The sequence below is a fragment of the Notolabrus celidotus genome, chromosome 14 (genome assembly GCF_009762535.1).
Source record: "Notolabrus celidotus isolate fNotCel1 chromosome 14, fNotCel1.pri, whole genome shotgun sequence".
In the NCBI taxonomy this organism is placed as follows: Eukaryota; Metazoa; Chordata; class Actinopteri; order Labriformes; family Labridae; genus Notolabrus; species Notolabrus celidotus.
In genome coordinates, this window is record NC_048285.1 from 24,437,084 (window position 1) to 24,464,382 (window position 27,299).

Consider the following 27,299-nt stretch of genomic DNA (forward strand, 5'->3'; position numbering starts at 1 on the left):
AAGATGAGCGCACACACATAGAAACATACCTCCCTATTGTTGTTATATGACCACAACAGTGTAAATTTGACTTATTACCATTAGCAGAGCTTTCCAAATATCACAACAAATGTATTGTAGAAGTCTCCACAGCCTTAACATTAACTTTTAAAAACTCCTTCACTGTTATGCTTAATCAGTGATGAACACTGGGACACCTGTTAAACGTACTGTGACCATAGAATGTAAATAAAAGTGACTCATTCTTCTAAAAGTCATGTGATTTTATTTCACATACAGTAGCTGTCTCATAAAAAAAGGTCAGTATAAATAAAGTCATCTTAGATTTTGAATTACTTTCATGTGTTTAGTGTTAATTATAACAGTCCTTTCATCCTGTAATTGAAAGAGTAAATCCCTTCACTTGTTCAATCAGTTAAAATGTCTCAAGCACTTTGTCCTCACGTGATCTAAAACATAATATATGGACAACTGATCTTAACACAATTTAATTCAAATAAACATATTCCTCAGTGTGGGCATTTAAAGGCCTCAGAGCAGTGGTATGAAAACGAAACGCAGGAACAGGCTGAAAATATGAAATTAGAATGATTATTAAATATTTGAAGCAGGCTGTGGATAAAGGTGATCAAACTAGTCAACAGAGCTGTATGGAAGTAGACTAATACTGGGTGAGTAATGTGATAAAAATGAGTGAAGTGATCAAAGTGAAACAGTAATATGATGGGCAGTAACTACTGCACTTTATTTTTCAAGAAATAATATTTTATACAATTAAAAAATGTCTATAATTTCTGTAATGTAGCTTATCTATCATGCCACTGCTAAAAAGTAGACTCACTGCCAGCTGTAGCCTTTTATTAATTTAATAAACAGACTTTGTACGTTTTTTTTTCTATATAATTGTCTTTTTTTGTACTTACATTAATTGTAATCCTTTATTGTGAGTTAAATGCAACGGAACATTTATTTTGTTCATAAAACCCAGTTTTCACATCTACTTGTATTAGTAGACACGGCAGACCTGCCACATTCAATATGGCGACCGCGCCGACGTATCGGAGCAGGCCAGATACTTCGGCTTCCTAGTAGTCACCGTTAGGTCTGTTTTAAAACACTCTGTATGCCTCATAATTATTTTCGTGCAATGGCTCAACAAGAAACTGTTAAAACTATAGATATAAATTGTGTTGTAGCATTACAGGCAGCACTAGACTCGAAAACACGAGTGTTGTAACTTTTCCCCTCCGTACAGACTTCCGCCATTACTGTGTTGATATCAGAAGCCCCGCCTTCTCTTGATTCTGATTGGTCAGGGATCAAAAAGTGTCATTGATGAGCGCGTTGTGTTCCAAGAGCAGCGCTGAGACAGAAATCAGCTGACGCTTGAGAGCATTTGTTCGCTGAAGGCTTGAAACGCTGGATCGAAAATAGGCGATGCCAGCACAAAAAAAGGCGTTAGTGGAAAGGGAACCTTAGGTTGTAAATTCTCACTTGAATGTCTTTTTTCATTTCCCTTTACTGCTGTTTTTTCAAGACTGCCTACAAAAGTAATCCCTGGCTTCTCCAAACCAGCTGATTCACATCTAATTCAAACTATACCTCACCAATATTTAAAATTATTGCACTGAATTAGCAGATGGAGCTCCTGCTACCTCACTCGGAGTCTATCTTTGAAATGACAAATCATTGTCAGAAAAATAGACTAAGGAACTTCTTCTTCTGTTGTTTCTGTTCTAGTTTGAACAGATCAGATCAGTGCTTTAGTGTGTGTCTCCATGTTTGAGCTTTTATTTTTGTGCAGTGATGTGTGCTGTTCTTTGGACACTCCTGGGTCAACAGTTTATGATGTGAGACAGCTAAAGTTCATCCTTGTGCTTCTTTCCTTGTAGGACCAAAACAGACAGAGCTGTTGGGGTACAGCTGAGGCGTTATTGTCACAAGTCGATTTCTCATCATGTCTCCGTTGTGTTAAATATTTATTAATTATCGCAAATTGTTCTCCTTTGTTCGCAGGGGAAGGATTTGCAGATTTCAAGTCTGTCAGCGCTGATGATGGCTTCACAGACTTTAAAACCGCCGACAGCGTCTCTCCACTAGACCCCTCAGAACAGGCCAAGATCTTTCAACCTGCCTTTCCTTCTGCTTTCCCAAACTCTCAGTCTCTACAACAGCTCCCACAGCAGCAGCAGCAGCCAGCAGTGTCTCTATCTCAGACCAAAAATCCTCTTAACATGGCCGACCTGGACCTTTTCTCTTCTATAGCTCCCACTGTCCCTGCCCCCTCTGAGACAAAACCCACCACATTCCCCTCAGTGTCTGTGCCCCCCTCTTTAGTTCTCCTACCAGGTGGAGCTAAACCTCCAGGGGGAGGAACAGATGATTTTGGTGACTTTGCTCTTTTTGGCTCCTCTTCTGATGCTGCTCAGGCGCCCGCAGCAGGCGGAGCTGTGGCGGCCCCTCAGGATGACTTTGCAGACTTCATGGCGTTTGGCAGCTCTGGCGGGGAGCCTAAAGGCGAAAGCAGTGTGGGGGTCCAAGGGGAGACCTCGACTCAGCAGCGGCCTCAGCAGAGCTCAGACAAGTATGACGTATTCAAACAGCTGTCTCTGGAGGGGGGATTGGCCTACGACGACACTAAAGAGAGCGGCGGCGGATCTTTCTCTTCTCTTAAGAGCGATACAGATGACTTTGCCGACTTTCAGTCCTCAAAGTTCTGCACAGCACTCGGGGCTTCAGAAAAGACTTTGGTGGACAAGGTGTCAGCCTTTAAACAGGGCAAAGAGGACTCCACCTCCGTCAAGTCCCTGGACCTCCCGTCCATCGGGGGGAGCAGCGTAGGAAAGGATGACTCTGAGGACGCTCTCTCAGTGCAGCTGGACATGAAGCTGTCGGACATGGGTGGGGACCTGAAGCATGTGATGTCGGACAGCTCTCTGGATTTGCCGGGTCTCTCGGCCCACCAGCCCCCCGCTACAGGTGAGGAACTAGTGCGATTGCTCTGGTGAGGTTCCCCCTCTCGTCCAGTCACACACAGTATTATTTCAAGGGCCAGCTGTGGCCAAAGCTAAACACTAAACAAGAGGTCAAAGGGCGAGGTCGTTATTTAATTGAATCTACAAACAGATATAACACTTTATGAATAACATATCAGATTAGACACATCACATCTGTCATTCTACATTTCATCAATCATCTCATCCTATTTATTTAAATATTTATTCATGTATTTATTTACATCCCTTTATCCCAGCCTCTCTCAATCTCTTTTTATGTCCTTACTCAGCCTCATCCCTCTCTTCATACGTTATTATGTCTATGATGGAAAGCTCGGCCCATACCTGTGTTTATCTTTAAATGATGATGGGTGTCTGGTCGTGATGTGTCGGCAGTCTTGGTTTAGATAAGCTCACACTGTTCGTTGTTTCCATCGCAGCAGCAGAAATTGCACTTCAGTGTAGCTCCGCAGGTTGAAATCTGTGTGTGCGTTGTTGACATGTCGTTCAACGCTCACAGAATGGTTAAGAATACAAATGAGGACAGGAGGATTGTGTACAGTTATGACCCTCTTGTTTCTGCACAATAGACAGTCAGACAAATGCACAATCTTCCAGTTGCCGTTCACATTTTAAACTTTGACATTTGGTTTGTGCATTAAAGATAATATAACTTTCATCAGATGAAAATGAGAGATATCGATATATATAGGAGATTTTGCATGCACAACCAGGAACAAGCTATTTTGATATGAAGCCACAAAAGCAGTTGAGATGTTCGGCACATCGTCCAGCCCGATTGTGTGAATGTGATGCGTTTGTGTTACCCTGCAGTATCTCAAACTAACTGTGCAGTATTATTTCAGTCAAAAGGCCATCTAATTATCTAATTATGAGATTTCTCTGTGAAAGCTTCTCGCTTTTCTTCCCCTACCTCTCTCACATAATGTTTACCTGCAGCCTCTTTTTCTTGTCGTGAGCTGGGTAATTGATTAGTGAATTGGCAGCGACAAAAAGGCCAACTATTTATTAACTATTTAATTTATTTTCTCAGGAGAAATGTCAATTATTTGATGTACTAGCTCCTCCAGTATTAAGATAATCCATCATTTCAGTTTTACAGTGTATTAAACTGAATATCTTTGGGTTTTGGACTATCTCAAAAGTCTCCTTTGGCTTGATGAGACAATAATATTTTTCAATGTTCTGATTGTTTATAGACAGTTATGTGTACTTTATTGACCCCAGACTGATAAACTATGTTTGATTAATGGATCAAACGACTTCTCAAAACTTTATTGAACTATTTATTTTATTTAAATTGACACATTAGTCAATGATTGTAAGTTGCAGACCTTAGACAAAGTTCCTGCACTAATCCTGTAACCCTCCTTGTCAGTGCTCCCTCACCTCCTCTCTCGTGTGCTCATCATTTATTCATCGAGCATCTCACCTTCCATGTCACGACTCACGTTTCACAGAAAACATTCAAGACTCATTCTTAATGTAACCTGAGAGACACATCTCATCGTTGTCAGGTGGAAGCTTTGAACTCCTGAGAGTTGTGAAGATAATTATCAGCAGGTACAGGAAGTTGATGAAAGGATTACTTTCACTGAATTGTTTGCTCAACTCCACTCATTTTTAACATGTGTTTGTTTCTACATGGGCAGAGGTTGTGGATAGGCTGAGTTTACAAGCGGAGTTAAACGCTGTAGTCCAGTGATTGGCCAGAGGGAAAGCCCTGCCTACTAGTTTGTAGTTTGGTTGAGGGAAAAAGGGGCAGACTTGTCATCCTAAATGAATGTGGACAGCATACACATTTTTTGACATCACTATACACACACGCCTTACATATATTCACAGAGTATACTATGCTACTTTGGACAGGGGTTCCCAGAGTGTGGGTTGTGAGATGTCTTCCAGCATTTAGAAAATCTAAAAATAGTACATTTTATCCATTATAGTAAAAAATACGGACAATAGTAGCTAAACTTGAAATAAAACCCTTGAGAATAGAAAGTGTAATGAGTTTTCTGCCATCCTTTTTTCCACATGACTCCTAAGTTTAGGGTTAGTGAACAGTTAATGTTCAAAAGCATCAGTAGCAGTAGGTTAATTCATAACAGCACATGAAACACAGCCACATGCTCATATAGGTCGGCTAATTTTCTGCAGACCAGCTAAATGAAGCCACTTTAAATCACCTTGAGGGACAGTAGGGGTTGCGTGTCTTTGGCACCTATATTTTGGGGGTCACGGGCTGAGAAGTTTGGGAACCACTGACTTAGGAGACCTGCCTCTGCAGTAGAAACAAAGTAGTGAAAGTAGAAGTACCAGTTTAAAGCGAGTAGAGTTGAGTAGAGGTGACATCATCCTGTATAAAAATAAAGCCTTCACCTGACAACAGCACCTTTTCACTCATACATCACTCTCTCTACGTATTCTTTTGAACTTAACAAATAAGTTAGTTTTTACTTCAACAACATGAACACAACCGGATTTCATCAAAAGGAGTCGTTCAGTCTTTCTCCTGACCAGAAGAAAGTGTAAATGAAACATCCCCATTGCCTTATTTCAGTTTCTCTCCAGTGGTGGAAGTGACACAGGCTCCTCTGTACTGACACAGATAATGTATTCAAATCAACAGTCCATGGTGCCGCAGTGTTACTCAGCTGACAGTGCCCAGGTTAACATCAATACATTCCTCTGCTGCTGCTGTTACAGCCGCTCCACATTTCTCCTCAAATTGAATCTGTCTGATGTTCTTGGAGAGCTCTGCGATTCACCTGTTGTCAAAGTGTAGCAGGCCGAGCAGCACGATCACCCCAGCAGGCTTTGCACTGTGTTTCTGTAAACTTAAAGAGACAGTATTTCTTTCATGAGGGTTCCTTTTGAGTCTTTGAGCACAAAAGGAATCTGATTTTATTTCATTCAATTTTTTTTTTTTTTTTACTGTTACCTGTGATACCGCAGCATGAATAATCCTGTGTGGCTCAATGGACCGGCTCTCTGAGAACATAATGAAGTTAGTATTACCCTTCCTGCCTTGCTTTTTGCTGCAGTGTGCCTGCCTTTTTCAATTTGTGAAATTGACAAGAACATTATACAAAATACCGTTTTATGCATACCAGTATTGCAAGTTGTTTTTATCCAAGGAGAAATGTATACAGATTTAATAGTGTATTTTTATTACAGGAATATTAGCTTATTCTGAAAGACTTCTTGGTCTTGATGTGATTCTCCTACAATGTAAATTCAATGTAGCCTTCAGTATTTAGATTAAAATGTTCATTTCAATATTTTAGGTTAACATTCCAGACTAAAGGTTTCTGTCTTGAGTAGTAATGATGTGATTTTATTCTTTAGGGGATCATAAAAGTGTGTTCACGTTAGCCTGCTTCGACAAACAATCACTGTAGCAAGAGAAAAAGGATACTGTCTCTTTAAATCTGTTTGGATGTAAATGAAGGCCCTGTCTGGAAAGTCAGGTGTGAGGATGGCCCTCTTTGTTTTCTGTAACCCTTTGAGTGCTTGAATCCACTTCCTGTTTAACAGCTGATTAACGCAGACATCGTGATGATAGTGTAAATTTAAATCAAAGCAGCCTCTTTAATCGAGGCTGTTAAATCTTCACTGCTCCTGACGTGCAGTTTGTGCACAGCCTTTCCAAACAAGCGTTAATTTTCGGGGTGCTGTATGTATTTCCCCCCCCCCCTCAGGTCCTCAAAGGGTTAATGCTTCCTGCCTTCAGCTTTTTCTTTGAGTTCTCTTTTTAACCTGGCTTTTCAAAGTGTTCTGTACTTTTCCAAAAACACCTGTTGCTTTACAACCTGATCGTAAAAAAAAAAAGTTTGTCATCTCCCCAGAATTACTGATTCTAGTCTGTGAATGTGCCTTCTCATTCTGGTTTCTGCTTCTATATCCTCGGATTATCTTTGTTTTACCTTCTCGCTGTTTGTTTTCTTCCTTTTTCTCCTGACTCTGCATGCCCTTGTACTCTAAATGACTGAACTCTAATTTTACAAGTGTTAGTTTGACAAACCTCTTGTAATGATAGACCTCTTTCACAGTACTTTGTGACCTTTCTCTTTCTCTCTACTCATGTTGTCGTAATAAATATTACTGTTGGTATTGCTCAAATGCGTACCGTCTCCTTTCCTTTTCCTGAGAGGCTGTAAATTGATCTAATGACATGAAGCTTACAGCACTAGGTCCTTGTCAATTTCACAAATTGCTTTTTGTATCGGAGGTTCCTGTCTGTTAAAATAAGAAGGGTTCAACAGGGTCGACTTGTGTGTGTGTGTGTGCGTGTGTGAGAGAGAGAGACCTGAAGCCTTAAGTGCTGCCAAAATTGTGCAAGCTGGGCAGCTCTGTCGGCTCGTATTAGTCATAAAAAACTGATAACAGACTGTGTGCTGTCAACAAAACACGGTGCAAGAAACAGAGCAGATGTGATGAAAGGAAATATCCTACTTGATGTTGTTTGAGCATCAAAGCTCTTTCAGGTTGCACAAAGTGTAAATACATCAACTCCAGTTACTGTCAGGGAAAGTGTTCATCATCAATCAGAGCAGAGAGGATTACTGTATCGACAGAGCTGATCTGCCTCCCACTGTGCGCGTGTTCATCCAGTTTGAGTTAAAATGTGGAAGAATCGTTCCTCTTAAACCTGATTCAGCTCAGACTTGAAATCAACATATTTACCTTCTGCAAAAAATGTGGCCGTGATATTTTTAATTCTAAACTAGCTTATATGAGGAAGTTGGCATCCCATTTTTGAGTGACAACTGATGTAAAATACTGTCAGGGGTTGGTTTTTAATACATTTGATCTCACTTCCTGACACCACTGACTACATGACTACAAAGCACAGGTAACGGCAGCAAAGTAAGAGGGTCACGTCTCCAAATTGAATTAATTCAATTCTAAATGAACCAAACTTTTTAAAGGCACTATAAGGAGTTTTCATTTCATATTGATACTGGTGGAGGACATCGGTAGAGATTAGGCTGGATGAAGACTGCATTTCCCATGAGCACCAGCACCCACTGTCGTAAAGACGTGGCTCTTGTCAAAGTGTTACTTTGTAGTGGAAGCAAATTAATGAATACAGATGTATATTTTTTAATATTACTTTACTTCACTCAAGACTAGGGATGGGCATTGATTTTCGAATATTCAAATATTTCTTCACTTTGTAAAAATCGAAGAGTTACTCGAATATTTTCTTATTTTAAAAGTACAAATTTTCCTGGTTGCCTGGTTGTAATACCGTATTCCTGCCAGACAGTAGCTATAGAGCATCTTAAAGCTGTTTGCTAACCGCATCAAGTAACAAAAGAAGAAGAACGCTAACTTCATCAAATAGCAAAAGAAGAAGAAAACTTTTGTGATGGCGGTTTTCTCCGTTTCTGAATCTCACACTACTACACACGAATGTCCAGAGACTTAGCGTGGCTGTAAAATGTAAACACACACGCCACGCCGCGTCACAGAAAAACCAACGTAATGATCGAGACAGACGCCATCAGTGCCCGGTACTAGCAGCACCTCGTCCTGCTGCTGGTTAACGTGGCTACCACACAAACAGGCAGTTAATGGGACGTGCGTGTGTGTGTGAGAGGGAGGGGGGTGATTATTCGAATAATCGTCGAATAGATGCCAATGATTATCGAATAGTGTTTTGGCTTGAAATGCCCATCCTTACTTAAGACAGCTTTTTGCAGGAAGCAGAGTGATGAGGTAATGTTTTGATTTGTAGCCACGCAAAAATTATTAACTGTAAAGACAAAACTTTGCAAACTCTGATTTATTACGGCTTACAAAAGGTGAGCAGACATACTGGTTTAATGTCAGCCATCACAGTGTCTTAATAAGTGTCAGAATAATGGCATTTATATTAAACTCTTTTGACCTGGTTGTGGAGTTCTTTACTTCAACAGCAAACCTGCGTCTTTTTGCTAATCCTGCTCCAGTATGAGCCATGAGGACAAAACATAATGTCAAAAGAGAATCGTCAGTACTGTGTAGATCATAAAGAGGCATCAGTATAAAAGATACTATTTCAAAATCCTTTTAAAATTCCCCACAGTGCCTTTGATTTTACGTTAACGGTGACCATCACAGTGAAAGCTTAATCCTCTCGTTTTTGAGATACCCGTTACATTTTGTTCTACATTTGGTGCAGTAGTAGTGTTGAATCAGGTCTCCTTTGTGGTACTTAACAGCTCTGTAAGAAAAAGTACATGTGAAGAATGAATCTACAAGTTATTTTAGGGTCTGTTCAGATGGGGAGTAGTCCTCAGGTAAAAGTTGTTCTGAATATAATTTATCATGAAAGATAACAGGACAACAGGGTTTATTTTTATACATTTCATATTTTTAGTTCTTAAAACGAGGTCCTCCTGTTTATGTTTTGTGGAAATTTGTTATCCTTTAAGAACTCCAAGAAAACAAATCTTCACTGTGTCTGTGTGGAGGCAGAACTTTAACACATAAAACTATCTGCATGGCTGGACTCCTCTAGGGGTCCCTTTAGGATGTGTAAAATCACAGTGTCAAGACTCAGAGGAAAAGAGATACAACCAGAACTGTAGATAAGACACAGAGTGATAATCCAGCAGTCTGTCATCAGGACTCCTTAATCTACTACTTGGGTGCGACTCCTAGGAACCACTGGTATATCTGTGTTGTCATTACAGAAGGAGACGACATGAAATTTGACCCCTTTGGGACGTCGGCCCTCGGCACCCTGTCCAGCTATGACTGGTCAGACCGGGAGGAATGTCTGCCAGGTGAGGTCAGAAAGTCGCAGGGCTTTGAAGGAGCTTCTCTTCCATCTTTAGCTCCCGCACAGAGGACGGAGCTGACCTTTGGCAGCACTGAAAACATCACAGGCAGCTCTGCAGCAAAGATCACCACCTCCCTCCCTGCAGACGACGGCTCCTCGACAGACGACAAGTTCGAAGCCTTCGCGGATTTCGGCTCCAGTGACCAAGGAGGTGTCGATGACGGGGACGACTTCGGGGACTTTGCAAGTACGATATCAGAGAAGTCTGACTCGCCCCCCGCCAGCGCTGAGGCGGGCTCCGAGGGGAATCCAGGAGAGGCTTTGGATGAGTTCGGAGCCTTCCAGGGGGACAAACCCAAGTTTGGGAAGTCTGACTTCCTGAAAGCGAGCGCTCAGCCCAAAGTCAAGTCCAGTGAGGAGATGATCAAGAACGAGCTGGCGACTTTTGACTTGTCTGTCCAAGGTGAGTCATCATGTTGATCCTGTTTCATGTAGCAGAGAAAAAACTGATGTTTTTTTAAATGTATCATCACCGTGGGTTTCATTTGTAGGTTTTAAATTTGTCTATTTATCAACTTCCTTCTTAGTCACGCAAGAAAATAACTTGTAGACCCACTTAAATCAGGATTATGGAATATGAATAGAAAATCTTGAAGAGTTTGATTGATTTCCAAAGCCCCAAAAGAAAGATTTAATTTATTAGATATTTGTCTGACAAAGATTCCAAGGTTATTCATTTTGAATGAAATGTATCCACAAATCTTAATTTTCATCAGCTTTTTAAAACAAAACTTTGTCTACTTAATGATTTTTCCCCTTCCAATGTTTTTGTTGATCAATCAGTAATTAATGTGATTTCCTAAGCCCCAAAAGAAAGATTTAATTTGTTATTAGATATTTGTCTGACAAAGATTCCAAGGTTATTCATTTTGAATGAAATGTATCCACAAATCTTAATTTTCATCAGCTTTTTAAAACAAAACTTTGTCCACTTAATGATTTTTCCACTTCCAATGTTTTTGTTGATCAATCAGTAATTAATGTGATTTCCTAAGCCCCAAAAGAAAGATTTAATTTGTTATTAGATATTTGTCTGACAAAGTTTCAAAGGTTATTCATTTTGAATGAAATGTATCCACAAATCTTAATTGTCATTAGCTTTTTTAAACAAAACTTTGTCTACTTAATGATTTTTCCCCTTCCAATGTTTTTGTTGATCAATCAGTAATTAATGTGAACTATTTAATAGTGCCAATCTCAAGATGGAGCATATCTTACAAGCACCACTGCTTCTCTAGTAGATAATGTGATGCCTCTGCCCCTGAAATACATGCCTCCACACTCTCCTCCAGCATCTTTTCCCATCCTGCCCCCGCCTATGAGGTCCATCAGATCTGTAATAAAGCTGTCAGACATTAGATGGCAGTGTTGAGATGACAGCCCTGCTCATATGGCAGTGACTGCTGAGATGGATGAGAAGAGGCCAACAAATCCATGAGCAGAAATTAACCGTATCCACTGAAAGGCCGTTGGTTTTTAAATTGCTGTTTGCTGTTGTCGTGGTCCACATATCATTGATGATTGTTTCACTGCGCTGTGATAAAAGCCCATTTGCCGCTTCGATTTATCTCTTTATGCTGGATTTAATTTGTGTGGAGAAGAGGAGGCTGTACTTCGCTCGTCTTTGCCCAGTGGAACAGTAATCAGATCATGGTGGGGCTTCTGATCTTGTGGGCAGGATGACACATATCTCTGTGGGGGATGGGGTTAGATTACCTGTGTTTGGATAACCCTTTCTCTCACAAACACATACACACACACATACACATACACACACGCACACGCACACACACACACACACACACACGCACACACACACGCACACATGCACATGCAGTGACTGGCAGCCCCACTGGAATAGTCTGAGGCTTAGCATGTGTTTGTTGTGGTACCCTGCCAGGATCTGTCCGTCTGCAACTCCCTATGAATAATTCAAAGCAGCATATTTCTTCCTCTGTTTTGTACATAATTATTGTTTGTCACAAATTAAGTGTTTACTCACGGCGTCCCAGTCCATGAGGTATTAGCAACAACACAATAGAGGTATGGTGATGCAAACAAACAGGTGCATATCTTAAAAGAAGTCATTTCCATGGCTTGCTGAGCAGATATAAAAAAGTTTTTGTTCTCGCTAATATCATTAATTCAGTCTTCTCTCTTAACCCCAGGCTCCCACAAACGCAGTCACAGTTTGGGCGACAAGGAGATCGGGCGTTCGCCCCCCTCTCCAGCTCCAGAACAGCCTTTCAGAGACCGGTCTAACACCCTGAGCGAGAAGCCGGTCCTGCCTGTCATCAGGGACAAGTACAAGGACCTGACTGGCGAAGTGGAGGTGGGGACAGTCTCTGTTTAACTACACCACATGTTCGCTCTGTTATCCTTCACATGATTCGTTCTGACCACAATAAATCAGGACTGTGGGAGGCTACTGAGCACAGAAATCATCCTCTGCTCTGCTCTGTCCTTGTGCTCATTTGAGATAATGTTGTGCTGTGTTTTTTTCGCAGGAGAGCGAGCGCTACGCATACGAGTGGCAGAGGTGTCTGGAAAGCGCCCTGGAGGTTTGTGTTTGTTTCTATCCTGTGTCTGACCTCGTCTCAAGGCGGTAGTTAATTGTTAGAGTGGTTATACAAATGTGGAAGAATAATTAGGATCACCAAGAGGTGCAGGAGTGTTTTGGCCCGTGGTTGCACCCGAGGACATTTTTCTTAATTTTAATGTTTAAGCACACCGTCAGGAGGTCGCCCCAAAAAAATTAAAACACCACCGTAATATGTGACAGCTGGGTTTTCTAGACAAAACATCTCCGGTTTGTGACCAACAATAATGAGAGCTCCTGCAAAGTCTCCCTACTACTGACGTACACATTGTTGTCTGGACAATCAGGACACATTGTTAAGTATTGCAGAGGTGAGGGAGACAGTGTCAGAGGTTTCCCCATGCTATTCAAAATTTTAAATACAAAATCTACTGTTGATGATTGCATTCACTTAAGAAAAAATACTGTCAAGATAGTTGTTGTCACAGTTTTTCAGCATGACGTGTGAAATACTTTGATAAAGCTTATGAAGGCATGCACACACCAGCAGGAGTTTTAAGTGTAAAGGAAACACTGGTCCACTGTTGCATTATAATGATGATTATAAAAAGCTGTAAATAGGATACATGGTATAACGTTGGCTTCTGTCTTTCCACATTTAGGTCATCACCAAAGCTAACAATATCCTGAACGGCATCAGCAGCTCCACTGTCTGCACCGAGGTCATCCAGTCTGCTCAGGGCATGGAGTACCTGCTGGGTGAGGGATCACAAACACACTCATGCACACACAACACTCTAAACAAGCCGGGTCTGTTTGAGAACCCTGTGTGTGGCCTTGCATGCTCTGAAGGACAGGCAGGACAAGATTAGAAGGAGCTCTGGTGTGTGAGGGCTTATCTCCGCCTGGTCTGACAAGGTCCCTGCTCTTTTATTGTGTTCCTCTGCTTTTAATGAGCTGCGAGTAGCAAACGTGTCACAGCTGAGAATCTGACACAGCATGCCTCCTGAAAATAAACAAAGAGGAGCAACAAAGCATGTTTTTGTGATCACTCTTCTTGTGCATTTTTGTCTTTCAGGTGTGGTGGAAGTGTATCGTGTCACCCGGCGCGTTGAACTGGGCATTAAGGCGACAGCAGTGTGCTCTGAGAAGCTGCAGCAGCTGCTGAAGGACATCAGCCGTGTGTGGAACAACCTCATGGGCTTCATGTCGCTGGCCAAGCTCGCTGTGAGTCTGATAAAACTGGACATGACAGAGAACATGATGGTTATACAGTAAAAAAACAAACAGACCTGGCACTACATCCTTCATTTTATCTAAAGTACAGACTTCAGCTGACACTCCCTCTAGGTTTTTAGACTTATGGGGACTCAAACTGGCACTGACAGTGTGTATTTATATTGATCATGAGGCATTAAGTGGCACATTCTTCTTCCTTTGTTGAGGGGACTTCAAGTAACTTCCATATCCTGGTTGTACTCATGTTGGGGAGACGTTAACTGACACACACATACAGTATGTATTTGGACACACATTTTCCTGTTTTCTGGATGTTTAAGGACTTTTTTATGAAACAAACTTTCTCGTTTCCTATCTTTTTGGTGACTTCTCTAACTCAGACTTTCAAGCTTCAAACCAGTTTAAAGACTCTTCCTGACATTAAATTTTTAGTTTTCACATCATCCTGGGGAGTTAAACCTGTCACACACTTTCTTGTTTTAATATCCTTTCAATGACTTGTCTTGAGAGACATTTTCCACACATTGTAGGGACTTTTCTTGACTAACACTTTCTGGTTTTAATAAGTGTGGGAGGGATTTTGACTCACTTTCTGCTTTCTTTATTGAGGAAGAGCAATCACTTTACAGTCAGCATTTATTCTACAGCAGAATGTAACATTTCTAGTAGGTAAAACATACTTGATAGTTCTACAGCAATTTAGCTCTTCCATTGTTTATTTTTTAGGGAACTTAAGACATACAACAGAACATGGGAAGATTACATTTTAAAAGATGGAAGAGATTGCAAAAATGAAATAAAGAGCAAGCCAAAGATAAAATAGAAATGAACCATATCTTCACCCCTTTACTACATTCAGTCAGTTGAAATCTGGCCTTACAGGTTTAACATAGTCTGTCCATTTGGACCAGATTCTGTTAAATCTTTCCTTTTGAACCTTGAGGGAGAATGAAACCTTTCCAGATTATGAATTTGATATACTATTTCAATCCAGTCATCAATAGTAGGGGGATCATCTTTCTGGTTTTAATAATGATGTGGGACTTTTATCGACACACACTTTCTTGTTTTCCTGATGTTTTTTGGGACCTCTCCTGAATCAGGCCTTCTAGCTTCTTATCATTGCAATTGAGAAGGACCTCTCCTTACACACACACACACACACACACACACACACACACACACACACACACACACACACACACACACACACACACACACACGCGCGCGCACACGCACACACGCACACACGCACACGCACACACATCTTTTTATAATATTGATGTACACACTCTTCGTGCCAAACTTTTATCATGATTTATAGTCTCATCCCAACTTTATTAGTGTCCTTACACAAGTCATGATGTCTATGCTGTAAATCATCCAGTTTAAATTAAAGTAGAAGGCAAAAGATGTGATTTGGAGCATTACCTTGTAATTTACAAGTCCAAACCACAAGGACTTCACTTCAGGGTATAAAAGCAGCAGTTCCTCTCCACCCTCTCCTTCAAAAATGACAACTTCCAGCTCAGAATAACCAAGCTGGCAAAACTCCAGGCTTCCAAATAACAGTCAATAAACCAAAAGATGATGTCAACTTCACAAAACACAGTCCATGTGTTTTGTCTGCATGTGCTTTGACTGACTTCTCATTTCACCCATAGTATAATGCATGGTAGTGAATCGGTCCATTAGCTTAAAATCAATGACTCATCGATTCTGTAGCCAGAGCCTCTTTGATAGGACGGCTGTTGGTATCAAAGGGGATGAAAAAGACTGTGCAGATTAATTTATCCAGCTGTCTGCTGGTGTCTGTAAAGTAGAAACAGAGGAATCTCTGGAAAGATACCGTCCTTGCCCACAGGGTTATTGTTTTTTTACTGAAGAAGATAAAACTGACAGCGCTGAGGAGGGAGAGAGGAAACAAAATAAAACTGTTTAATTTAAGAGTGCAGGAAGCATCTTTCTAAAAGACAGAAGGAAGAATCTGCTGCTCTTGTTTGTTTTACTCCACATAGTAAAAGTCATGTAGTGCATTTATACAAAGTTGATGATGCTTGAAAATGTTTACTATGAGCAGACTTGTTTTTATTATAAGAATAGAAATGCAACATTTCCCCTGCAGCAATAAGTAAAATGAGTTTATGTGTATGTGTGTGTATGTGTGTGTGTATGTGTAGCCTGATGAAAGTTCCCTGGATTTCTCCTCCTGCATTCTGAGGCACGGCATCAAGAACGCCAAGGAGTTGGCTTGCGGGGTGTGTCTGCTCAACGTAGACGCTCGCAGCAAGGTTTGTGCAATGCACACACACGCACATACTCTCACACACACACAGTGTTTGTGAATTCATGTTTACATAAATATTGTGCTCATCCACAGTGGATAACAACTGACATTTCTTTGACTTTGAAACGTTTTGCAGAACAAAGAGAGAAGCACAATTGGACGTCTGTTTAAACGAGTATGAGACAGTCAACTGTCGACCAAATCCACTCTGTCCCACTGGGGGCCTTGGGGGAGCCTATTCCTCTTTTTTTCAGACGAGCCCGGCGGGGGGCCAAAGTGACAGGTCTCCACTGCTTCTCTCTCACAGGCAAACATCAGATAGACAAAAACTCTCCCAAACTTAATCGGATGGATCAACTGACTGTTCGCTAAACCCCCGCCCATCCTAGTTACTTCCGTCCAAGCACTTTGTTGACCTCTCTGTGGTCATTTCAAATGTTTAAATACGAGATTCAGATCACAGAGACGGCCGATCAGAGCTTGAGCCCCATTACCGGCTGCATAAATGTAGAAAATTTGAAGCATAAATGCTCTCCTCAACTAAAAGGCTAACAGCGGCCTTATATACCTACTAACCCACAGTGACATCACTTTAAAATCAATTGCTGAAATCATTTTTAAGTTTTAGGATTTATTACTCCAGCACTGACATTTGACTGTTTAAAAAAAAGTTGAATGATCAGCAAAGTGATACGATGTTTATCTTTTCCCATAGGGGGCGCCAGAACTGTAACAAAGCTAAAGTTCCTTACTGTATCTTTAAGTAGTGGGAAGTAATAACATTTGGCTACTGCTCTTGGCACCAGATTGCTTACATAAGCTCTGAATGATCACAGTTAGGTGAAAGGAGTGTTTAATGAACAGTCAGAGTTTGTCACTTTCAACACTGAGGCTGATCAAAGAGAAGAGTCTGCACTGTTGCACTAAGTGAGAGAGGAGAGTCGTCACTTTGGCCCCTTGGTGGGTTTTCACACTCTGGGATTGGTTCTTCAGGTCACAAAGGTTTCTTGGATGGGGTCTATTTCCTGTTCTGTCACTTCTGTGAGGAAGTATCTGCTCACCTTGCCACTTTCAGCTAACAATCTCTGGTGTCTCTTATAGCCGTTCAGTTATTAACTCTGACCAGGGTCCTATGAGCAGAATCGCTCTATGTCCACTTCCTTGCCGAGGGTGGATGTGATTTTCATCAACGTGGGCTCTTAATGGTATCCTCAAAGGGCAGGGGCAGGATGGTGGCTCTGATTTTTCCTCGCGGTCCCTCTGCCGCTCAGTCAGAGCCCGATAGATGGAGCGGTTGAGATACGTCTGACTGAGAGGCATCCAGGATGCGAGCAGATGTGGCTTCCACATTCGTCAGAAGCAGGAAGTACAGCTGATAACAGACCTGCAGACTCCCTCGCTCACCTCTCACTGCTGTGTGCACAGAGGCAGGCTGAAAATTAATGCAGTTTTATTTTGTCTCTGTGCCACTAGCATGAGATTAATAACCCATCGTTTAATTACATTTTTGGCAGAGCCACACTGGTAAGAATGCACAAAAGCCAAGCGGAGAATAGCATCCCCTCAGAGTATAATGAAGTGAAAGAGCAGCTCTGGCGACCACAGACGCCGCTGATTGTTGCATTGTCCTTTAGTGAAGAGGTACTGATTTGTTTTCAAGCAAAGGTACAGAAGAGTGGAGATGTTGATGTGGCATCAAAGAAAATGTGAGAAATGCTTGACAGCACATGAGCTAACTGGCTGCTGTTTAATCGTGTCAGGAATTTTAATATTTCAAAGAATTAATCAGAATTCGTCACCAGTTTATCGGCACAGTTAGAGCCAGAAATCCTGTTTGTAATCCAGTCAGAGCTGAAGAGGTTGCCAGTTGCATGATTTTGCTGTTGGATCAGTAGCTGTAGGATAGCGTGATTGTGGTTATGACTTCTTCTCCCTCTTCAGGTAAGGAGGTGGAGAACCAGCAGCAGCTTCAGAGTTTGTCAGAGGCAGCTGAAGTTTCACCAAAAGTGCTGCTTTTCAGCTAATGATGCTCCAGCACTTCTCTTAAATGACATTTTCAGCAATCACAGAGAGAAGCACTAAACCGAGTTTAAGTAGAATAATTTAGTATTTATGGCTACTTATATAACTGCCAGCTTCTGAAGTGCTGAAGGATTTGGATTGATTATAGTGTGCAGCTTTGACTTAAGAAAGCATTACAGCAGTGCCAGAAGAGGTTTGGACTCAAAGTTTCTCAGTTTTTCTCTCTAATGTTCCCCTCTCTTCAACATGTAGCTTATAAAATCTGTGTTTTGGTTGCCCATCTCACTTTATAGTGCCCCAGATTAGCAAGGTTCTTACACAGCTTAATGAAGTGAGGGGAAATCACTTTGATACAAACAGCATGAGAAGCTGGGGAGTTAAAACAAAGTTCAAACATACAGAACAATAAACACTGATTCTTCAAATTTCTCACAGTTTTTCCCTGAACAGAATATAATTTAACTTTATGTGTTGACTCTAGCTGTAGTCCAGTGTCAGTGAAGTCAGTGATGTTTGGGTTAATCACAGTCGCCTCCTCAGGCAGATGAAGGTATTCTGTGTGTGGAAGTTACTCAGAGTCAAAGCATGAATCTGACATTGGATATGAAACAGTCTGAATGTGACAGTGTTTTTTGCTATAATATGAGCCAATTAAATCAAGCCACTTTAAAGACACTTTAAAACACGTTATACTGTAAAGATGGACTCTGAGCAGGGACTAGTTGTATCTTTACTGAGATGTTCAGATTACGTCTGATTTAAACACAAGAATCATGTGGAAAATAACTAAAGTGGTATTGATTTCATAAATTAGAGGATTGTGGTTATCTGCAGTTAAAGCTGGGGTTGGTACTCAGATTTAGATGCACTTTTTGTTATACTGGTTAAAATGATCTTTATGTCCCGATGGCAATCAATACATGTGTTCTTAAAAAAGAGCAAAAAAAAAAGCCGCTATCTACAGCCGGAGTAAACCTGGGAAAACACCAATCAGTCCCTGCCATCAGGAGCCAAATTAGGAAACCAATGAAATCCCGTCCTGCCGTTCTGCCTGCCTCCTGCGCGTACATTTCATGTTGATGTTTCTAACTTTCACTATGATAATGTTTTGGTGTTTTCTTACCGCTGAGTGAGACACAAGTCGACGTAGTGCAAAACACAAAGATGTGCTGATGACCGGTTTTGAATCAGATATGGTCGCGAATCAGCGGTGCTAGTGCATGTGAGTGGGGGCGTCGTTTTGGAGGAGATCCGAGGGAAACTGGGGAGGGGTTAGACGGAGTCCTGAGGAGATGTTACATTCAAATTCATGCTAGTTTTCCGTGACTACCAGCTTTAGCTTAATATCTTAATCAATTTGAACGTTTTGTTGGTTTCAAAATGTCAGACAGTTGCCAAAGTATCAAGGTTCAGAAGGACTGAACTTCTGGAAAATATACAGGAACAGTTTCAGCTTGCTGTTGGTGCAGATACTGACAGCAGCACAACCCAGTAAGATATCTTGTCATCTGTTAGAACTGGACTAAAATGTGCACATCTGATTTTTGATTACCAGGATTTGATGACCATAATTTCACAAATAATTTTCATGCAGGATCTGCTGGACACATTTCTTGGCCAAAGCTCTGGAGAGCATTAAATCAAATGATTGAAACCTTTAATCACAGTCATGGATTATTCAAAACAGAATCCCTTGAATACTGTAAATTTAAATGTGTAGGAGCCCTGAGAGTAATAACTGGACCTCTTTCACCCACAAACATACTGGGTTTGTAGAGCTCTGTCCTGCTGAAACAGCTGCTTGTTTCTCTTGTTATGCATACTTCTCTTTGCTCTCGGCATCGCATGAACATGCTGACTCCTCTTGTGCTTACAGGCTCTGACTAAAGACAATGACAGGAGAGTAAGGGTAATTATCTCTTTTTCTTATTCTCATGTAAACACTAGACAGTAGAGAAAATAGAATAGTCTACTCTTGAGCCTCGTACGAATCTCTGACCTTTACATACGTCTACAAAGGTCAGGTGATTTATTAGTTGCTGTTTTATTTTATAAGCCACAACTTGAAAGCTTTACTTCTCTGAGTCTTGTTTCAGCCTGTCCAAAGAGCTTAAAACACACAGCATCAAGCCAGCTGGATAAAAAATAGACTAAACGGGTCAACATTCACTGCCGTACAGGTGAAGACCAAGAAAAAAAGTGCAGGTTTGAGAGGTCAGGTTTCCGCACTGAAAGGAGGAAGTCTAACAGTGCTTCTTTGTGTGACCGCTCTTTCATTCTGCATCCTCTCCCTCCGACGTTTTCCCGCTTTGGCAGCTGTAAGTGCAGGTTTGTGGAAGCAAATAGGACAGGGGCACAAAAGAGCTCGGAAAGGAAATCGCTCTGCCTGTGAAACGCGAGCGTGTGAGAAAAAAAAACAGAGATGCGTCATTCAGTTTGCGTGAGAAAGCCCTTCATCCTGCAGAGGATCTGTGCTGCAGACTGCATCCGAGCAGGTGAAGATGTATCTGACTTCAATGTTGTGTGTGTGTTTGGTTGGTGGGGTTTTTTTGTATGCAGTTGTTGCTTTCTGCATGCCTCTCTGTCTGCGTGGGAGGCTGTGATTCACTGTACGTGACTCATTCCTCTCTCCGGCTTCATGCTCCCAGTATTTCACAAGGGATGCAAACTCTTTAACAGCACATTGCACACATTAGCATCTCCCTGTTGCACACACACACACACACACACACACACACACACACACACACACACACACACACACACACACACTGATCGGTACAGCTGGATCCAGTGAAAATGTGCGTTAGCAGTACTCAAGTGGGGGTCACACCATGCAACACGTGGGAGTGTTTAGTCGAACAACATTTCAGGTTAGGAGCAAAGTTTCATCTCTGCTGCCACAGAGAGTTAACAATGATGGAAACAGTATTAAGCTAGTTTAAAAACAAGATGTTGAATATTTTCAAACTCTGACTTTAGCCGCCCCCACCCTCTGGAACTCTCTCCCCCCACACATCCGTGCTTCTGACTCACTTCATTCATTTAAGAAACAGTTAAAAACTTACCTTTTCAAACAGGCATTCCCCTCACATTAATTTTCCACCTCTTCCCTTGTCGTCTGCTTGTCTTGTATGTCTTTATTTGTATTTATTTATTTATTGTCTCTCTTGTAAAGCGTCTTTGAGTTATTTAAAAGCGCTATATAAAACTTAGGTATTATTATTATTATTATTGAATAAAAAAATAAACACAGAGGTGATATTTCACTTATTCTTACGTTAACTTTGAGACAAAATTTGCAAGGGAATTAAGAAACTTTGACAGATAGGAGGCAAAATAGATGCACCCTGTTAACACCTGTTAATCTGAAAGGATGGATTAGATGTCTGTACATAAGACAACATCAAAATCTTCCCAGGAATCCTTCCTTTTTTACTCCCGTGTTAGTCTGCTATTTATTTTTTTAAGTTATATTTTTGGGCCTTTTTGCCTTTATTTTATAGGACAGATGAAGAGAGGCAGGAAATATGGGGTGTAGAGAGTGGGGGAAGACATGCAGGAAATGGTCGACCGGCCGGGAATCGAACCGGCGAACCCCTGGGACGAGGACTGCAGCCTCTGTACGTAGGGCACTTAGACTGCTAGGACACCAGCATCCCAGTCTGCTATTTTTTGAGGGGCCAATTTTTTTTTCTGTCTATATTTTTTGACCTTCTTTCCCACACTTACCATAAATGCAGATGTGACCATGCACAGGGACTTCGACAATACCTGCATGAGACAAACCTCTTGCCGATGCCTATTTAATGATAGACTTCCCAAGAAGAAGAAGTGATAAGGACTCATATAATAAGATGTCTTTAAATGTTTTAAAGATTAAGCTGCCTGAGTGTTGTCTGAGGAGAGAGGGAGCAGACCGGTGCAGATGGATGCAGAGGCGGAAAAACACCAAATCAAAAGTGGCGAGCGCTCCAGAAGAACCTGCACTAGCACCCAGGCCAAATGTTTCTGGGTGTAAACTGTAAATATTATCAAGAAGCGGCAGCACTTACCAGTGTCACATCTGCTGTTGTCGGGTCGCGAACTGTTGGTGAATGAGGGTCAGTGTTGAATCAAACCCAGCTTTGTACTGAACCCAGCTGTCAGCACAAACTAACATGTTAGTACCATCGGTAGCCGGCATGTTTTCTTTGGTCCTCTGGCACTGGATCAGAATACAGACTTTTGTGTTGATTTTACATCCAACAGCAGTTTGCATGCCGGGCTCTAACCTTTGACATCTTGACTCTGCAACACTGACACGAAATCCCAGCAGTGTAGGAGGAAGTGTAATAGAGGTGGGAGTGGGAGCTGTTTTGCATGCATGCCTATGCATTGTAATTCTCTCGGCCCCAGGTTTAGACTGTAGTGATCCCCATTCTTGTGGTAACATCACCACAGGAGCTAATTCAAATGACCATGTAGAAGCTGAGTTTTCCCAGTAGGGGGGCTGCAGAAATAATAAAGAGGCTTTCCGGCTCCCACATTGTCAGAGTTACTAAGCTGGAGCATGACCAAAGTTTATATGTACAGAAAATGAAAGACATGTTTTTCTTTATGTTGGACCTTGAATAGAAATCTGCACAATGCAGTTGCATGATCAGCTGTAAGTTAACTCTCACACACTTCAGCTGGATCTTGAGTGTATACACATAGTTGTAAAGAGATGCATATTTATTACATCTTGTGCCTCTTTGTATTTACCTCAGTGTTGTGTGGTGTATGTTTATTTATTACACCACAGTCACAGAAATACAACAGAGACTGCTCGGCATTCATGGGTCTCATTAAGAGCTTGGATGTATCACAGTGAGTTGAACCGCTGTGCTTTGAATTCAAATGCAACAGCTTTCACTGTGAAACATTATTTCGATGTATGTAGAATCAATAATTTAGACTGAGATGTGATCAATATGTTCACTCATGCATCTGTATGTAAAAAGAGATATTCAGTTCTACCTATTTATTTAAGGTTGTGTAGTATTCATAAGCAGTGGAAGATTTCTGTCAACATCATTTCCCTGCATACAAATTCAGATAGTTTTATGCAGGACAATTTAAATAAACAAGACGGTTCAAAGTCTTCCCGCGCAGGTATTGTACGCATGCAAACTCCTATTGAAATTCGTTTTTCTTGCCACAGGCTGATTTTCCCATCCATGACTTGGTTTCAACACACAGCAGGGTCACGTCCACAACAGCTGAGCTATGCGGCACAGAGCTGCTGTTAAATAGATTCTCTAAATAAAAACTGAGGCCGCTTTTTATACTTTAACTGTATGGTGGTGCAAATGCTTAAAATGATCAATCACAATCATGCGTTGGTGATAAAAAAAAAAGGATAGGATCATCTTTAATTGATTTTCTTCCTGCAAATCTCTGTCTCTTCCTCCTGTGTGCACAGATAGGTTTGACGTCTCTGCATTTCACCTTCATAATATTGTACCTTTGTGCTCTGACAGGCGTTCAACTCGGAGACTGACAACTTCAAGCTGCTGTATGGAGGCCATCAGTACCATGCCAGCTGTGCCAATTTCTGGATAAACTGCGTGGAGCCCAAACCCCCTGGCCTCATACTGCCCGACCTGCTCTGAACAGGGTTATAGCTAATCAACATCAGATAGGTGGACTAACAACACCATCACACTGCACAGGCTCTCACCTTGGACTGTGAGCGAAGAAAGGATATTAAAAACACTGGATCCCGCTGTATTTATTTCTTGTTATTCACATTCTTCTCATTTTGTTCACAATTTTTCTCACTGAACTGCCACTCATGCTTTGCTCATGTCCAGATCTGGACTCTGGTTCACATTAATCAACAAATAATTCTCCTTTTACATGAAGAAATAGTCTATATTAATAAAAAAAAGTATAGGAAGTGGCTTATATTTATCATATAATGTGTGCAGTATCACTGACAATATTAGCAGAAGTCTATAAACCTCAAATTTTAATATCACTTGTTGCATTTCCATCTGTTTGGGAGGAATTTTATCCATTATCCTGTTTGTTCCCACTGAACCGGAGCTGTTGAATCAAAAGCCTATTACTGTACTTGAATTACATTCTTTGGTCCGGTCTGTTAGAAAAAAACTCTGCGGCTGCTCTTGTTTAATATCTTAACTTTCATATCTTATAAACTAGGCAGGTGTCTACATTTTATGAATTGTGTTAACTGCTTTGATTGTTTTTTTGCACTGTTGTCAGGATTTCTGCATCTCTTTGGGTATTTAAATTGTGTATTTTATTGGGGGAAGAAAAGGTTGTGATGTGTGGGACTTTAAGGGAAACATGTAAACAGTTTTGTTTTTCTGTCTGTGTTGTGTTCAACTAGAGCTGAAGGTCCAGAAGAAGTTGACTGTGATTTCTGAACTACAATTGCAGCAGCACTTTTTGTATGTTACAGTTTCATGCTGTAGCATTGTCATAATGACCAACTGTAATGTGAATGTGATGTAAATAAATATGCATACATCTTATTTAAAGTGTCATTGCATATTGGTCTTACTTTCAGGTCAGTTTCTTTTAGTCTGTCAAAAGAGTACTCACATGCACAGACGTATTTAAACAGTGTTATTAGTTAGAGTACAATAAATCCTCTACTAGAATAGGCAGAAGGCTTTCTTAATTATATCTCAGTGACTGGTTAATCAGTGTGTACAGGGTTGTAATACTGATTTATTTATTTGTTATTTAAAAGGACCATGCATATTAATTAACACTTCTGTAAATATGCCAGAGTTAGCCAGAAGGCTAGTTTACATCCGTAGTCCCTTGCCAGATGTTAAAAAGGCTCCCTAAAAGATCAAGATTAAACAAAGATAAAATAGGGTAAAATAAGATCAGAATAAGGAGGTAGAGGAGAAACCAAAACACAAACAAACAAACAAAAAAAATAGAAAAGAAAAGTACAAATAGCACCATACGATTAAAAATGGCTAAAAGCCACATAAGGACATGATATGACAGTCTTTGAGAAAGTGTTCATGGACATAAAATACATGGAGCAAGACAATCAGGAAGCAGCAATGAGGGAATGTTAAAGAAGACACATGCAGACACAACAGGACAACATTTAACTCTTACTATAACAGGATGAGGATGTCTGCTAGCTTAAAGCATTAAGTGTTCATTTGAAAGGTAAGAGACTGATGTTTTAATCTAACCATATCAAATTGTAGACAAGGTATTAGCTAACAAAAACCCAAGAACAAGAAAACAAATAAAAGCTATGAGAACTGCACTTCAGCTGATAAAGGCTGGTTAGTGAGCGTGACAAACAAAACCCAATTCATTCTTTTTCTCTGTTTCAAAGGATTGAAAACTGAAAATTATGCTCCAATATCTTTCTCACGTCATGTTTAACCACATTAACAGGACAGCATGTTTATCTTAAAGCTGCTGTTGGTAGGAATGGTGTAAAAAACTGTACTTTTTTTCTGCTGGGTTTGGAGAAAAGGTCATAATAAGTGACTTCTACCAATTGGTACTCAATTGTAAGTGAAGTAATTTGAGATTATGGCAAAATCTCTGTGTTTTTCCAATACCTTTGTATCAAGCAATATTATTCCCCTCGTTCCCGCTATCACGGACCAATCAGAGCTACTCCCCAACCCTCTGTCCTGATTGGTCGAGTGGAGACCCCACTGTGTTGCCCTGATTGGCTGGGAAGCCACTTCTTCCTCATAGAACGCGCACAACGATCTTTAGTGGGCGGGGTTATGACAGCAGGGAGGAGAGGGGTAGCGTTGTAATTTTAAGAGACAATATCCACAGTTACAAAGTTATAATGAGAGAGCTGTAGTTTATCACTGTTTTTTAGTGGATTAAAAAAAATATTAAATGTGTTATAATAAGATGAGACATTGTTTTCTGTCCTGAGTTTAGCTAACTAGCTTCTGGCTGCTCTTAACTATCAATCAGTCAATCAATCAATCAATCTTTATTTGTACAGCCTCAAATCACAACAAACATTATCTCAAGATGCTTTTACAAACATAGGAGGTCTAGACCACTCTATGTCAAATTATGAACAGAGAACCAACTTTAGGACAGGGTAAGACTCAGTCTGACCCCACCTTAATCCATCATGAGCATTGCACATCGCAGTGCAACTATGGCGCCAATTAAAGTAGTTCCCTAAAATAACTATTAAAATCTTTTCAGCTATTATTTTTTAAACACTCTCTTACTCTTTCAGTCACGTAAAATCTTATAGATCAGCACACTTCCTTGTTTTTGTAAGAAGTTTTGTTGTTTGTTTTTAGCTTCAGTCTGCTCCTATAAAACGAGATGATCATTAAATTCACGCAGCTTTTGATTTTATTCTTCCTGCTTTTCCACAAAGCTTCCTCTTATAAATGCATGAATGTTGCAGCACATTCCCGCTCTGTCATTTCACTCAATAATGTACTTTCTCTGCGGCCAGAGAGGCCTCATCTCCATCACTTTGTGACAAAATGGAATAAATTCTCCTTCAACAGCCTGCAGGGCCATCGCTTCAGCCAATCAAATGAGATGTCTGGAGGCTCTGTGAAACCAGTCTCATTATCATTCCTGCACTTTTGTTCAGGTGTGTTCTCCAACATCCATTTTATCGCTCCGCGTTCCTTAATTTATTTCCTGCAGAAAATGAATTTCTCTCCTCTCACAGTGAACACCGGGATTACAGAAAATTACAAGCACGGAAATCAATTACTGATTTAGGCTGTGTAATTTGAAATGCAGAGCGTCTCTCTCTTTCCTTTGCCTGTCATCTCCACGCCTATTGTCTGCAGTGCCGCACTGAAATGATCACTCTGGGAGAGGAGCCAGATTGAAGTGATACTGTATTGACTGCTGCCCTTTGGTATTTCACGGCCATTGTAAATCATATTATTGATTAAAAGAAAAAACAGCTGCTTCTTCAGGATAAGTTCAACTGATTGCATTCACCTGTGTCAGAGAATCTTCTTCCTGCTTCACTCTCTTCTAAAACATTTTGGTTTATCTACAGAGGCTACAAAAATCTAATTTTAGAAAGCAGAAGCTGCTGTTTTAAGAGTTTGCGTGATCAAATTATGATAATAGGAAAGGAAATCAGGCAGAAAGGCATGAAAGTTTCTTTGACTATCCATGATTAGTAACACATCACTGCGTCTTGTTTATTGGCTTTTTTCTTTTTTCTCCCTTATGTGCAGAGTTTTAACTAAAATGATTTTTTCAATGAAAGTCAAATAGAAAATGTGGATTATGAAAATGAATGTTTGAATCGTTTCTCAAGCAGAAATAACACATTTAAATGGTTTCATCTACTACTACTACACTTTGACATGAATC

The 27,299-nt window shown here is 40.7% G+C and overlaps 1 protein-coding gene across 17 annotated transcripts in view; it reads left to right on the forward strand.

The window, feature by feature from the left end:
- The window catches only part of synrg (synergin, gamma), a 43,254-nt gene extending 18,794 nt beyond the window's left edge, over window positions 1-24,460 (forward strand). For 5 of the 17 annotated variants that reach the window (XM_034700647.1, XM_034700654.1, XM_034700655.1 and 2 more), the window contains 10 exons: window positions 2,017-2,979; window positions 9,701-10,252; window positions 12,018-12,181; window positions 12,357-12,410; window positions 13,051-13,147; window positions 13,467-13,615; window positions 15,808-15,918; window positions 16,051-16,089; window positions 19,813-19,845; window positions 23,441-24,460. In XM_034700647.1, the coding sequence (XP_034556538.1) occupies window positions 2,017-2,979; window positions 9,701-10,252; window positions 12,018-12,181; window positions 12,357-12,410; window positions 13,051-13,147; window positions 13,467-13,615; window positions 15,808-15,918; window positions 16,051-16,089; window positions 19,813-19,845; window positions 23,441-23,572 (2,294 nt within the window). In that variant the 3' untranslated portion in view covers window positions 23,573-24,460. The remainder of the gene's footprint in view (window positions 1-2,016; window positions 2,980-9,700; window positions 10,253-12,017; window positions 12,182-12,356; window positions 12,411-13,050; window positions 13,148-13,466; window positions 13,616-15,807; window positions 15,919-16,050; window positions 16,090-19,812; window positions 19,846-23,440) is intronic. The other 12 variants (XM_034700656.1, XM_034700652.1, XM_034700651.1 and 9 more) reach the window with 6 other exon arrangements.
- Window positions 24,461-27,299: the final 2,839 nt, after the last annotated feature.